Source organism: Hydractinia symbiolongicarpus, chromosome 1 (genome assembly GCF_029227915.1).
Source record: "Hydractinia symbiolongicarpus strain clone_291-10 chromosome 1, HSymV2.1, whole genome shotgun sequence".
NCBI lineage: Eukaryota > Metazoa > Cnidaria > Hydrozoa > Anthoathecata > Hydractiniidae > Hydractinia > Hydractinia symbiolongicarpus.
The window spans coordinates 13621499-13637394 of record NC_079875.1 but is presented as its reverse complement, the minus strand read 5'-3'; the positions used below and the strand labels follow the sequence as shown (position 1 = coordinate 13637394).

Here is a 15896-nt window from a genome sequence, read left to right as displayed (position 1 = left end):
GAATTATGTCATATAACAAAAAAAGTACAGGGTGTAAATTCTCCTACAATTCTGTGTGAATCAACTGGTTGCGTTTGTTTCTTCACAACTACAATAACAGCAAACCCCCGTCACCTTTCTTTCCACTAGTAGTAAGTCCGTGGAAAAATCAACACCTCTCAGAAACTTCCACGAGAATGCGCATGGCATTAGACAGGCAACATGGTAGGGAATACCTTGTGGATTACATTTTGGATCCATAGCATCCACCGTTATTTTACAAATTCGCGTTATGAAGGTCGTAAACAAAAGGCATGATTTTAATTAAACGGTATCGTGCTCTTCGGAAATAAAATGTTTAATATCCATAGTTTTTTAGTATTGAAATACGTATTGAAGAATATAAACAGACCAGCTGAGATAAGGAAATTCGTACGGTGTGTTAAGCGCTAATTACAGGTAACCTGCGTCGAACTACAACGAATTGTTTTAGTACTGGTGTATGACGTGACAAACATTCATTGCAGCATCTATAACGATTTGAAATTTCGGAATTTCTTTCATAATGAATATATTATCCACATCCTGTCATTACCCCGTCATACCACACATTCGCAAGGCGTTTTTTATTTCGCGCAATAAGTTCGAGTAAAAATCTAAAAATTTACCGTGAACGACACCAGATGGAGCGGTTAGTATTGGTGAACCATGTCGCAAATCCTGTTTTGCGCTTACAAGAGCACTCTCTTGACTGCGCAATGTCCTTTATAAAAGATATATTTTCGCAGTTTTGTTTCAAATAAAATGCACAGGCAACAATAGCCTGTCGTTACCCTGTCCATGTAATACAGTCACGCAGCAATTAATTTAAAAATGCGTGAAAGTTACAAAACCCCAATCTTTTTAAAAAAGCAATAACTGTCTGTTCTTGCAAAACTAATCGGGGCAAAAAAATGTAAAATTTCACAAAAATCGCCTCTATTAGAATAATTAAAAGTCTATTTTCTCCGGGAACAAAAACGATGGCCCACAATAACTCTATGCGCTTAGTTGAAAATATACCAAGTATACTCGCAGTCAACATAAAAGATGCAAAACCCATATTCTGTAAAATGTTTTGCGTCTTTTCTTATACATTCTACGTGTTTTTGAGTACAACTGAAATTGAACAAGAGGTTGCATAACGTCGCATACTGGTAGAAATGGACAATACATTTCATGTGTTCATTGTCTTAAATTCCGTATTGATAATTAATTTTTACGGAATCTGTAAAAAAATCCATCTGTAAAAATACCATTTCGAATGTATTCACGATTAAATGTGTCATCCACAAAACAATTTAAACTTTGTTGTTATCCTGTCCTATAATTTGTAAAAAGTGTTGTATAAAATCAAGAGTTCCAATCTGAAAATATGTAGATGGACGTTGTTGTACACACGTCTTTTTTTATACAAAACACACTTTTAAGAAAGTGGAGGCAGTGATTATGGATACTTTCATTCAACTGCTAACTCGAAAAAAAAATTAAAAATCTATCAAAAATTAGATATGAATTGGCAGGGCTAATAACAGAGACCAGGTTTTAGGAATTTTCAATTTAAACTTCTTAGAAAAATGTGTGCCATTTAGCACACCTCTTTTGGCGCCATTTTCAAACTTACAACGGACTCCTTGAGAGAAAAAACTGTTAAGCGTGTAGTAGCCAAACAGAATGCAAAACTTGTGCATCAGTAACAGAAATTTTTCTCGCCATCTTTTCTCGCCAGGACTTGGGACAAGGGTCTCGCAAGTGTCTGGGACTGGGGTTTCGCAATCGTCTGGGACAAGGATCTTGTTATGCATGAGATCTGATCAATAGAAGTGATTGCAATCTAGCGCTTTTATGTCGGTCAGAAGAGTTGTGAAATATCAAAACTTTATATGGTTTTAAAGCACCCTTCTTTCGGAAGACTAGCTGTAAAGACAATTACTGGTAAAAAGGATGTCGCGTTACTGTAAATAATACCTTTTTAAAAACATACGAACTGGTAAACCACAGTTTATGGAACTGTCCGAAAGACGAAGAACGGCTGAACATATCAATTGTTCACGGAATCGGAATTGAATGGAGATGAGACCATGCTTCTTGATCGATTAGTGTTTAAATGTGAAACTTCAAAGCGCGCGTTACGCGTCGAGTGTTGTGTGCTCATAAATGCCATTTGGTATTTGAAAACGACATTGCTTATTTCGTTCTTTGCAATACACCTTTCATAAGGCGGCAGATCTTTTAAATCAGCCGCTAAGGACCTGCAAAATAAATCTTCCTTGTTTTCTTCCAAAAAATTTTTCGCGCGCTTTTTATGAAAGTCATTCATTATCAAAACCTCATTGCCATCTGTATGAAATACTTCTGCTCTTTTTCTCTTTTGAACTTTTTTAAAGGTTTTGCTAATTTTGTGAGAATCATCGCTGGATGAAACATCGTCTGGTTCCTGTTTGTGTATTTCACGTGGCATATACGCTGCATTGCAATTCTCCCAGCATGCATAACTTTCTCCGTCACTTTCTTCAGCATCCATAGTTCTTCTACCTTGCCGTGTGAGAAAAAAATCGTCGAGCCAATTTAAAAATTCGTAGGGGCGCAAAGCTTTTTCAGCCCTGGCGACAGCTTCGGACGGGCCTGACTGGCTTTCCTTTAGTTCTCGCTTTTTTCTCTGATACTTTTTTTTCAGATTTATGAAGAGTGATTGTGCCTTAGTACCTAAAAGAATAACAGATAAAATCTATACTATAGCTCCTAGATTATAGGTAGCCGACTTTTGTGAGCCAAGCGACAAATAGGGCAGGCGAATTCCCTCAGATCTCTTTGCGGGCGTAACGAAGCATTTTTAAGGATGTCTTAGTCAAAGTAAACATTGACCAAGACATTCTTAAATACGATCCGACGTTGATTTCAGGCTCGTAGTTTTTTGAGATAAGGAACTTATCCAACCTTGTTGTCATCAGGGCCCCTTTTGCTTTCTTTATATCGAGGGCACAACGCATAAAATGAACAAAGTGAAAAATACGCTGCTCCCTATCGGTCACTTATTTTTTAAAAAGAATTTCTCTATTTGATGATTCAAAAACTCCTTCTCGCCACTTCTTCTCTACACTTGGCCCGAGTTTAAAAATCTGACCCTTAGATTTTCGCACATTAGCTGCAGGTTTTCCATTTTTTGTGAGGTTCATACACAAAATCTGTGTTTATGTGGCTTGTTAAAAAAAAAAAAAAGAAAAAAAAAACACGCTAAAAAACAATAAAAAACAGCCAAACTTATGCCAGATTGAACTTATAAAACTGTTTTTTGGCGGGTTATGGCTAATCGCATTGTATACTATTCCCTTATAAAAATTCTCCAGGTCAGCAAATAACACGTGATACTTTTTAACCAATTAAAGTTCCGCATTTTTAGGGTATCCATTATGGTTTGTGGATAAACACGCCGTTTAAATGAAAAGCTCTTTATAAATATGGAGTAAATTTTTCAAAAACTCTTTATTTTCTAACTTTAAAGTGGACGCATTGTGTGTGTAGGTTTTTTTTGCGGAGAGAAGCGGAGTGCGCGTCAGCGCACGGAGCGTAGCGGAGCCTATTTCCTCATTATATAAGCCAAATATAAAGGAAAAGTAAGTACGGTGGAGAGTATATAGGATTTCGTCCCTATACATCCAAATTATCATGGTTACTATGGAAATATTAAAATTTCGTCCAAAGGATCACAGTAACCCAGCAATTTAATATGGTCATTCTCTAGTACATTTTTTAGTAAGCGAGACAACTTGTTTATAGCACGGCGAAGGAGTGTTTGTTGTTTGTTAAAACTCAAACTTTCGTTAATCTAAAGCTATATCGTATTGTTCAAGAAAAGGAAGAAAGGCTAACTATTTTTTACATGTAACGAACCCTTTCTTATTCTCACTTACACCTAAGGCTAGCTAGCATAAAACTACTGACTGAGCTGGAATAATAATAGAACTTAAATAGCTAGCTAGAGCTACTTGAATTGAACAGCTAGCTAGCTAATAGCATAAAAAGATCAAGCAATATCATAATGGCTAGTATAAAACTAGCTAGCTACAAAGAAATAGATTTTCTGGCTATAGCTAGCTATAGCTCTACATATAATACACAGTGACTGAGATAATACACTCAATCATAGTGCCGTGTTTAATTTTTAATCTTTAACAGAAACTTTTTCCATTAAATATTGCGGGGTTTTTTTGCTTAGAGAAGGTAAAAACAGGTTATAAACTGTATTTTTATTTTTAAATGTTACAAAATTTTCCACAAAGTATATAAAATTGTTTTAGCTGCGTAGGATAAGAACAGGTTGTTAACTGTCTGTTTGAACTGAAGTTAGGATAGTTTTTTAGAAATGGGTATTGTGCCGAAACGTATGTGCGAAACAGTATAGCTACCTGTACAAATCACTCAGCCCTGTGTTAACAACAAGCTGTTACCTGTGTTTCTATTTAACAGAAGTTTAAGCTAATCTGGTTTAGTCACAAGTAACTATAACACCTGGCGCGATTTATACGTTTTGTAAACTGTGCCACATTGAATGTTGATTATGTCTGGTTTGAAATGGTATTAAACCTATATGGATGTGCAACATACCTGTTTTATTATTTAATTTTTCAACATCTGCATTTGTTATTACCCAGGCGTTTTAAATTCTAACTTTAACATCAACGTTTTCTGTTAAGAGGCTTTTTAAATTCTGACAAGCTGTTCTCGTGCAATCATCAACATGTATTGAAACATGTATTTCTTATTTAATTTCTCAATAGTCTAATTAATTGCTATTATTTTAAAGTTTCTGCTCAGTTGGAAATAAGAATTTTTTATTGTCATGCAGGGTAACCGAAGTTGCAGTAAAGTTTTTTGGAAAAATGTATTACGGCTATCCGATTTCACGATTAATGTTTGATCTTGCACAAGAACTTTTCCCATAAACTATTGCAGGATTCTTTTTGCTTTAGGAGTGTAATAACAGGTTTTAAACTGTGTTTTTATTTTTAAATGTTACAAAAACTTTTCCGCAAAATAAAATTGCTGAATGACTGTTTTAGCTGTGTAGGATAACAACAGGGTGTTTACTGTCTGTTTATTTGAACCAAAGTTAGGATATTTTTCAGAAAGGGATGTTATGTCGAAACGTATATGTGCGCCACAGTATATCTGTACTAATCACTCAGCCTAGTGTTAACGACAAGCTATTACCTGTGTTTCTATTTAGCAGAAGTTGTGCTAAAGTTTTTTTGAAAGGGTTTTTTTACCTATACTAATGGCGCACCACAGATTAAAGTACATATATATATTTTAAGTTTTACCGGGAACATTTTGTGAAAAATAAAAAAGGTTTGCTGACTGTTTTCGTTATGACATGGCACAATATGTAAATTGTGTTTTTATTCAAGCTATAGGATAAATATAATTACACCCGAAACACCTTAAATGTTGTGTGTTTCACTCGATTTACGATATACTGCACATCTGTACTAAGGCGCTCCACCTGAATGTGTGGTACAGTTTTCAATTTGTATTAACTGTTCCACCAAGCGTTTTACGCCAGGTAACACAGTTACTTGTGGCTTAACCAGCATTTCTCAAAAGGTTAATTAACTAGGCAGTGTGCTGTAAATTCCTAAGTGTATATAATGTTCACCTGTAAAGTTTTGTATATATATATATTTATGCCCTGCTGGTCTAATGGCTATGACACTCATGCAAATGAGAAATCCAGGTTCGAATCCTGGACAGGGCTAGGAAAAACATAATTATCTTGCACCTACAACAACCAGGCTTTCATATAATAGGTAATCTTTGAGTTGTAGATTTGTCACTTTCATTTATAGAGCCCAAAAGTGCTTTGTTTTTTGTAATAGATCTATCACTTTATGGTAAAAAGTTTTGTGTTGACATACCTGGTAGGCACAAGAAACTAAAAAAGACGTTTTTTAAATTTTTTTTGCCTTTCTCGTGGACTTCTCTGATTATTTCCATATCTTGACTTTTTAATGTTGTTGTCATTGGAATCAAGATAATCTCAGATTTATCAAAAAATCATATGGCGTTATGACCGATTGTTTAAATACTTGTAATGGCACATAATTCTGCTAACATGATTCACTGTATATTGACCTGAGATAAATTTGAGACTTTTTTTGAGATATTGAATTTGAAATATTTGCACCTCAATACTTTCTATACTCCTGGACTAATATGATACTTATCTTAGATATATTGAGTATACACAATCTTTGAGTTGTAAGGTGGATATTTTCTATTAAAGTCATGCACCCCTGCCTTGCCGTTCCATTTCCTTGCCAGCACTGACCGTGCCTTTCTTTGCCTACCCTTCCTATGCCTTTTCTGGTGCCTGCCTACTATGTCCTTGCCTGTGCCTCCCATGCCTTACCCACCCTGCCTTCCTGATTCCTCTTCCTGTTTCCTTGCCTGCCTTTGCCCTTTCCTTGCCGTGCTTAATGCCTTTGCCTTGGCAACCTCTCCGCAACTCTTTCTATATTGATTGCTAATTTTACTTTAAAATTCACTACGTCTGTGTTTTCCCTCCACCAAAAAAGTGATACCACGTGACATTCTGACTGATTGAAATGGTAAACAAAAACTACAAAGCGAATTCTCCGTTAAGAATATGAACAAGAAGAAATTCAGCCTCAAATCCGCAACAAAATAAGCCCATCTCTAGCCTTAAAAAATATCAGACATTCTGACAAGAAAACATAGAAACGTGTTTACCATTTTCTACGAAATTCAAAGCTTTCGCAACGTCTTCCCATACGTTTGTAACAACATCTTTTTCCTTGTATCCTTTTACTTGTTTATCGTACAAGACGGGATACATTTTCACAATCTCGGCCAGCATTTGTTCTTCGTTTAAACTTAAAGGAGCAGTCATTCTTTTTATTAAACTTAATTTTTAAAACTTTTATTTCTTCAATTATACACAACAACTACTATAGCGCTTATGTTTTGAAAAAACAATTTAATCACATGCAAAAGAAAGTCGGCGCCCTCTGATGTTCTCTTATTTCATGAAATAAAGTGAGTCAGCCACGTTAAAATTCTAGTGCCCGGTTTCCATCTGCTACTTACTTCAAATACATAAAATATTTTTTTACAATGATCTCTTATGCCACGTTATTTCTAAGTTAAGACATTATTATTTGATGTTATGTTATTAAAAGTATGTTTTATATTTAATTGTGAAGTAACGCGAATGAAACATTAATATATTTTCTAAGTTATATCACAAGAAAAGAAACCATGAAGCCACCATTATTATATCGTGTTGAAAACACGACGCCTCTCCTTGGGTATTTTTTTCTCACTTGGGGCATATGAGCTCTTTGTTATACGTTTTTTGCCCGGCTATGAATGGAACATCCCCGTGTGTCGTCACGGCAACGCCGAAGTAAGAAAAGATGGCAGAACAATTGCAAACTATGAAAAGTTGTTACTGTGGAAAGTTTATCATTTCTTGAACATGATAGTTTAGTAGGCGACGTTTCGGGAGATCCTTCTCCCATCCATTACTGTGGAAAGTTTATCATTTCTTGAACATGATAGTTTAGTAGGAACGTCGAAACGTCGTCTACTAAACTATCATGTTCAAGAAATGATAAACTTTCCACAGTAATATGAATACTAAACAGACAAACTGAAATAATATCTTCAATAATGAAAAGTTGTGTTTCGCTTATCTCCTCTCCTCTTGTTGCCTTCTAGACAGTCTTTTCCGACATAAAACAATTAATTTTTTATATTTATTTAAGTTAATGAATAAGTAACTCTTCTAATAGTAAGCTAATTAAGTTTTTGATGCCCTATTTAGCTAGTAGCGCGAAGCTAGCTTTTAGTAAAGCACAACAAAGCTAGTGCCAACTTAGCCAGGAGACCCAGCGTAATTTTTCTTACCACCGGGAAATCAGAAACTCATTTTATCAACTCGAAGACGAAAGCTTAGTTAACTAGGCTAGTGCTAACTATATGATGGTATATGATGGCTGTCTTCAAAGAATGTTTAAGAAACACTACGGTAGTGTTCTTTAAAACTAAATCCTAGAGAACAGTACCAAACTATATTACAGGTTTTCGGCAGGTTGAAACTGCTTTGATGAATTAACATTCCCCACCTTCTAATTTAAGGTGGCCTCTAGTGTTACCCACACCTTGAAAATGACTGACATCATCACCACCTCATTTCCAAGTTATCTGGTCTTAAATTTTAAATGCATTGTAATGGCTTTGAGGTACAATTTTAATGAAAGCAGATAAATTTGCAAAAGCAATCTAATCTGAAAACTTTTTTTTCGTTTGCATTCAGTTTCTCATTTTTAACTATTTTTACATTGTGTAAACACATGAAAACTGGATTTTTAAGAAATCACTACGTATGAATGGTGTTTATAAGCAAAAAATGAACATTTATCAGTAAAAAAAAACTTAGGAATAGTATATATAAATTCGTTTAGAAAATTATTACAATATTTTTCTTACATTTTTGTTTCTGCTTGTGCGTCTGCCCTGTTGAAATTTATGTTAATGAGTCTGATTATGAGGAACAGACAACTACAAATGAAAACCAATAAACGATTGTTGTCTTTGATGGAGAATAAACGAGTCATGTCAATGGTTAAAAAAAGTAAACAACGTAGATGCTGGGTAAACGCAGGGCGAATAGCAGCTTAGTGGGAAAATTTCATAAACGGTTCTGTTCTAACTTCTGATTGGAAAGGGAAATTAAGAATGTGACAAACTTTTATGTTAAGCTCTTCCTGAGATATCGATCGTTAGTTGTTGTTGGAGTGGAATTTTCTTGGTAATTTTTTTGTTCCTCCTATCATTAAGCATTGCTTCCATTTTTTCACGAGATGATGCAACCACGCCCACTGCTGGTGTTGATGATGTTGGTTCACTTTCATCAGCATTGCTTCCTTCATCAGTCAAAAATCCTGTGTCCATCAAATCTATCTATAATTGATTAAAGATAAGCTTTCTCAAACTATTGATTCCTCGCTTTGATTTGAAACAACAGTTTCTACCCCTGACTCCATTGACTCAGTAGCTGAAGACATATAATATCGAAAAATGTCCCAACCACCCTTTGTCACTTTTCTGCCTCCATCGAGGGCTTTGCTGTATATCACACAGATTCTTTTATTTTTATGCTCATTCTGTCCTTTGTAAATTCGCTTTTGTCATGAGGTAACTCCTCTTTTTTTTCTTCCTCTGGATTAGAGTAAACAAAGTTGTTCTTCATGATGTCATACTTTTCCTTGATTATCTCCCAATCAATTCCATTGTATATATTTTTATGTTTTTAGAGTCTAGCACGGTTTCAAGAAGTATAGTTGAACCTCATCGTCTGTCCAAACAAGGTTTTCAGAGTTTTTTTTTTTCTTGTCCACTTTTTTTTTTCTTTTCTTAAGGCATGTTTTCACTTTTCTTCCTTCTTAAGGAAAAGCTTCTCATGATACAACGAAACATTTTCTATAAGTCAGTAATCTTTGATCTCTAATATTTGCGTTTTTGTATCAAAGCGGAATTCTTGGTTGAAAGCGGGAAAGTAGCATCAGTGTAAACGTAGTATTAATTATGACGCTATTAAACATCTTATTTATGTTTTCAGTAACTTAATTTTAAACGAGATAATGCATAAAGAAACATGCACTAAACAAAGATATTTTTATGGGGCTTATCTCACTCATGGAAAGAAATATATAACTTTTTTAAATTAAATTTAGTTATGTTAAATTTTGAGTGTTATGAGGCCTTTAATTTTTTTTCTTCATATTTTAAAAACGAGTTTTTATCATGGAATTTCCTGCCTTTTCCGACAAGAAAATATATGACATCAAAATTGCTTTGATGTTTGCTGCTTTGAGCACAACTTCTTGTTTAAGAATATATTTGCGTAGTTGATTGTTTAACCTTGTGTATTAAATCTTAAGCCTCTTATTAAAGTTATTTGACTGTTTTCATCAGCACAAAAAGATGACGTGTTTTGATAAACGCTTGCTCACTTTGACAAAATTAGAGACATTGTCTGTATGCGCACACGCAAACAGAAAAGCTATTGAGCAAAAATTGGGAAAAATGGAAACGAGCCTTAACACGTGAATCAGGTGGAAAGAGATATATTTTCTTAATATATAAATATACTTATGTTATCATTAGGGTTTCAAGGTTCTGTTTTTAAATGTGCCTCCTCCCCACCCTTTAAATTAAAATCCTTGGAGATATCTGCCTATGTTTACTGTATATATACTTTTTTAGAGTTAAGGATAATGACATCTGTAAAAATTCCACCAATTAAAACTGGAATTGAGTTTTTAGCGTCTTCTCATTTCCATATTGGTAATGAGAATCGATGGTTAAAGAAAGACCCCCTAGCTTATAAAAGTACGTTTAAAAATGACTACACTACTCAAGATATACGTAAGCATGAACCAGTTAAAATTCCTCCACCATCTGAAATCATGCATAAGGATAACAGGATATTAGATCAATGCTCTGTTACGCGACAGCAATTTGTTCCAAAAGTTGTGCCAGATGATAATTACTTTAAAAATTCATTGACAAAAACAAATTTTAAAATGGATAGAGATGATCGAATTGAAGCTTTTCGAACGACACATGGTGTGTATTATCCTGCAAAACCACTGTCAAAGAATGATGAACTATTTAATTTGATGGAAAGCCATATATGCCATGGTAAGCCAACAAAAAGAAACTCAAGAAGTATTTTTTGGAGTTTGTATTTTTCTTTCTGGCATTACTGAGAACAGTTAGCTTTGTCTGCAAGAGTTTAAATAAGATGTTTTATAAGGAGGGGTACATTTCTGTTGAAGTCAGTAATTGAGAAGTTGACATTACATGTACATATGGAGCATAAATATTGTTATGGATAATTGTTTAACCTTGTTTAAAGGTGATATATGGAAAGAAAAATGGCCTGAAAGCAGTTATTGTCAGGACTTTCAAAGCAAACCTTTGTCAAGAAGACTAGAGACCTTCAACAACACATTTGCTGACGCAAAACCAATCCAAGGGGATCCTAGAAGTCATGGGTGTGAAGAGATGTTTAATACATCGAGTCGGCTGTTTTTTCCTGTGCATAGTAGAAAGGAAAAGATTATTGTTCCAAACAGCACAAAGGTTTATTTTTTGATATTTTAAAGTTAAACAAATGATACTGTTACAGAATATTAATGTTGATGTTAATGATGTTCTTTTAACAAATTAAATATTTTTTACTTAGTGTTAAATAGATGTGAAAATTGTTTTGATATGTCATTGAATTATTATACAAGTTGTATTTATATGTATTTTTGTCATGGTGTTTCTTTTTGTTTACTATTAGAAAATCCTACCTACCTGCTTCTGATTTTTTCATTGTTTATCACGATGTTGCAAGTACCAAATTTGTGTCAGATAGAAAATAATTGGGGGTGGAGGAGAAAAGGAAATGGATTCACACTACATAGATAATAAACCATAACCTGCATTTTCCTTTCTCTTTAGTATCCTCAGACTATGCTTCCATGCGGTGATAAACTTCCACTTGTGTCTACACACCAAGAAGCATTTAAAGACAAGTTTGAAGTCTCTGCAGCAATTTTTGATCGAGACAAAGCCTTATCTAATCTACAGAGAACAACTTTTAAAATTGGTGATAACAGACTTGATTGTTTTCAAACAACTACAGATGATTGTTACACCTTTAAAAAAAGACATAATGGTTTGTTGTACTGCCTGTTTGTAATAGAAAATCTTATGTCTGCTGTTACAGAATAGCCTTAAACTTTTTTATGTTGATGATCAACTCATTGACAATTCACTATGTCTAAAAATAATACAGTGTGATTTTTTTTGTTTTTGTTTTGTATTTAAGAAATGTAAAAGCTTTTTTTGTTTTAAAGGGAAATTTAACCAAAAAATGTTCTTTTTATAATAATTCAGCAAGTCCATATCACGAAATCACCAAAAAAATTAACTTCTCATTATAAACTAGCTAAAATTTTAAAGATTGTGTATAGGTGAAAGGCTTAAGGGCTGAATTAAGCCTTCAGCTGTCATGTTTATTATTTCTGTTAGAACTTTTGAGAAAAAATATTAGTATTATTACCACAACAAGACAAACTTGTTTGTGTATTGTGTATTGTGTCTCAGCGTACTATGAAGCCCACTTTCAGAATACATACCTAGAAATATTTGTAAGCAGGCTGTGGTATATACATTGGAAAACAAAATAAGGGAAGATTATTTGGCCATATATTAAAAATGTCAGTCAAACGCAAAAAGATTGCAGGGAGGAAAAATTCAACATGCACAACACATAAAGAATTAACTAACTCACTTTATAAAGTATTTTTTTTTAAATTAAAAAAAAAAACAGAGAAGGTAAAAAAAGCACCTAGAAGAATCATCAGAAGAAGTTTGCAGAAAGAAGTTTTGAATTTGTGTTCATTCTGACTGAACGTTCTCTTTATAGGAACAACTTTTCAAACACATTATATCATAAACCGCACTTGATTCAGCTTTTTTATATTTTACTTTAAAAGGAGGTAAAATTTTTCTTGTTTGAAGTATAAAACAAAACTAAAATTTTGAAGCTATTTACTTTTGTTCTATTGATATTATAAAAAAATATTTTGGGGGTAACTTCCCTTTTTAATATAACTGTATGTAACTCCAGTTATTAAATTCCAAAGTTGATATAACAGAAGTTGCATTTTTTCAACAGCAAGCAAATCTGGAGATTTTAAAATGAAATGTGCTTTAGAGTTTCTCCAAAAAATGTTTTCTGACTAGAAATTAATGACAGCCTAAAAATAAATGGCAGTCCCAAATGTAGTACGGATCCTTTCCTTATCCTCCCCTATCTTTATTGCACTTCATCTTCACGTTTGTTACTAATATTTTACTGTATATTCATATTTTAATGACTACTTCAAAGATGGGTTAAGTCACATTTAAAGTAAGTAACAAAATTATAAGATATAAGTCTCTTAGTGCGTACTTCATTCTGTTTAAGACTTCAGTGTTTCTGAAGTGATACGTGCACAAACTAAAAGGTTTTTCTCAAATTCGCTATTGTAGTAAGCCTTTGTGTTATTAGCTAGGCAGGAAAACGATCCACATGAATTTGCCTGGTACTACTCACAGCGAAAGAAAGAGAGAGAGAGACTGTGGACTGCGCGAGAGCATTATATTTCAATTTTTTTTATAAGGAGGTGATGCTTCAACCATGAGAAAGTCGACTATATCAAAAAGTAATGTTCCTGAAGTATGTACAGATTCGCTTGCAGCTATGTCAAGCATTAACCGTACTGATTATACCGCAGTATGTATTCAATTATATTTGTTAGAACATTGCACTTCCTGCAAAAGGAGCTAAATGTTTGCAAACAAGTACACTTCTACTCAAGAATTTGCTTTTAGTCTTTTTGTTTTTGGTATTTATAAAGTTGTATGTGGTATAGAGGCTGTTTCGATTCCCACTTTGGACACAGTGTTTGCAAAGCGTTGTCTGCTGATTTGAAACTTTGAACTCTGCACAAGTAGTGAGAAAGTAAATCAAAAAATTAGTAATCAGGCAGTAATATGGACAGCTAGTTTTGTGTTGTTTTGAATTCTTTAAGCAATATAACTTTGAAACAAATACTTAGCCTTATTTACGATATGGATTACTGAGATGTCTAAACGCCCCTTTAATGGTTTTTGTGTATGTTTTGCGTAGTGTTTTCAGCCTAATGAAGAGGACCAGTTTTCTTCAACAGTGAAACATTTTTTCAAGACAATTACTCCACCCTCGAGTGTAAGGGAGAAATTAAGTGTTTGATCCTGTTCATCATATTTCTGACTCTGTGCTAAACATTTTGCTTTATCTTAAGTTATCTAGACAAGAATTTTATTTAAAAGCATATAGGGTATTAGTATATTTCAGGTCAGCATGCAATTAAATATTTGATATTTTAGCCTCCTCGTGACTATCGCTGCCATATTGTCGATGGCTCGAATCTTCACACTATTTCAGATATATCATTTGGCAACTCTTTAAAACCTTCTTACAAAACAACTATGGACACAAGTTTTCCTTTCAAAGTTAGTAAATACAAAAAAGTTTGTGCAGATAGAAGCCATAGCAGTATTCCTCTCAAATTTTATGGTGTGTAATTTTCAGTTAGTATATATAGTATTTTTGTAGTTTGAAAGCTTACATATTTAAATTTTTTTTGTCTGTAAATCTTTTGTTTAATTAATGTAAAAAATTGATATATTTGTTTATGGGTGAATGGGCTCTAGACCAGTTGTGATTATCCATGTTGCTTTTCACAACGATCGCAATTTTTGTTCCATAATAACACTTCAAGTTATTGATGTGGAGAAAGCAAACATGTAGCTAAGGCTAATCTTGACTTGACAGGTCGAGTTCGCCACTTTGTAAATCACCATCTTGTTACTAGTCAAGAATGTTTTGAATGTATAAAGCAGAAAATCAATTTCTTGATGGTGCGTTCACCATGATTATATTGACACACCTTATTTAAACTATTCTTTTTTTTTAGATAATGCACCTGCATCTTCGTCATATAGATTAGAATATCTTCCAAAAAAAGGTGTAAAGAAACTTGTTCCAAGTGCTGCCGGCTTAGAAAATGTAAGTGTTGACTGTTGTAATTTGCAAAGACAGGTTGTGTAGACTGTCTGTCTTTACAAGCTAGTGTAAACTTGCTGAAAAGACGATAGCTTGTAAAGTGACCGTGTTTTAAGGATAAAACGTGTGGACTAACTGTGTTTTAAAGTCATAACGTGTAAACTGACCGTCTTTTAAGAATAAAACGTGTGTTAAGGAGACAAAACATTGCTTCTTTTTGTTGTGTTTTTACTTTTAAAATAAAAATTATGAACCGAGTTCTATAGCTTTTGATAATTGACTAATTTGTTTTTTTGGCTAATAAGAGTAATTGTCAAAAATTGATAAAACGAAATTTAAAGGCTGCTACGTGATCTAAAAAAAAGGCGTTAGAAATAGGAAAAAAGTAAACTCGCGAAAATACTTCTTTGTGAAGAAAAAGCTAGCGAAAGCGGTTCAAACTTAATGCACACAAATATTTTGATTTTATAGTTGATCAAATCGCATATCAGTGAACCAATCTCAAACATCCGCGAATTTAAAAGCACCCATAGTGATACATACAGACCGAAGCAACGGGTAGACGTCCAACTGGATGTTAGTAGGTTACAAAGAAGTTCTGTTCCGATTGGTACACTTCGTTATTAATACCTTTTCACTGTTTTTTATATGTTTCAAACTTTTTGTATGTATAAAGTATGGTAAATAATAAAACGCCTTAACTACAACAAAGAAAGTTTTTAATTTCTTCTGTGTAATGGCTCAGTGTGGCTGTTATTTCCTTGAAAGCTAGTTTCCGTATGACTGGATTCTCTGCTGTGCTTTTGTGCAAAAATCAGTAGTGCTTTAATTTTTTAGGTGATATGGCGGCTGCCGTAAAGAAGAGATTGTTCAGTAAACTACATTTATACTTACTGTATATCAAAGGCAAAAATCTAGGCAAATTGTATCTAAAATCTCGTCCTGTTTGATCACCAGGAAGACTTTAAGGCATGTTATGAATAAGTTTTGTAACACATCCAAATTTGTGTGATTTTAGATTCACCTTCGTCGTGAGTATCGTCAAAAAAAAAAATAAAACAAATCGATATTGTCTCTGTAGCTGTTGTCAAATAGTTTTTCTTACTGACTCATTTTCTAGTCTTTTTGTTGCCAATCAAACAAAGGCTTTATCATGAGGGAATATTTTCATGCCAGAACTATTTGTAACAATATCTTCGCGTGT

At 33.7% G+C, this 15896-nt stretch overlaps 2 protein-coding genes across 2 annotated transcripts; one reads left to right on the top strand and one right to left on the bottom strand.

The window, feature by feature from the left end:
• Positions 1–1905: 1905 nt before the first annotated feature.
• On the bottom strand, positions 1906–7033 carry LOC130641041 (uncharacterized). Its single transcript, XM_057447678.1, has 2 exons — positions 6769–7033; positions 1906–2724 (listed from the first exon to the last, which is right to left on the bottom strand). Exons 1-2 carry the CDS (start codon positions 6926–6928, stop codon positions 2060–2062), a joined length of 825 nt encoding a protein of 274 aa, XP_057303661.1. The 5' UTR covers positions 6929–7033; the 3' UTR covers positions 1906–2059.
• Positions 7034–8791: 1758 nt separating this feature from the next.
• LOC130641032 (uncharacterized) lies at positions 8792–15407 on the top strand. Its single transcript, XM_057447666.1, has 6 exons — positions 8792–10746; positions 10964–11190; positions 11557–11773; positions 13266–13378; positions 14604–14695; positions 15164–15407. The coding sequence occupies exons 1-5, from the start codon at positions 10197–10199 to the stop codon at positions 14634–14636; spliced, it is 1140 nt and encodes a 379-aa protein (XP_057303649.1). The 5' UTR covers positions 8792–10196; the 3' UTR covers positions 14637–14695; positions 15164–15407.
• The last annotated feature ends 489 nt before the right edge of the window (positions 15408–15896 follow it).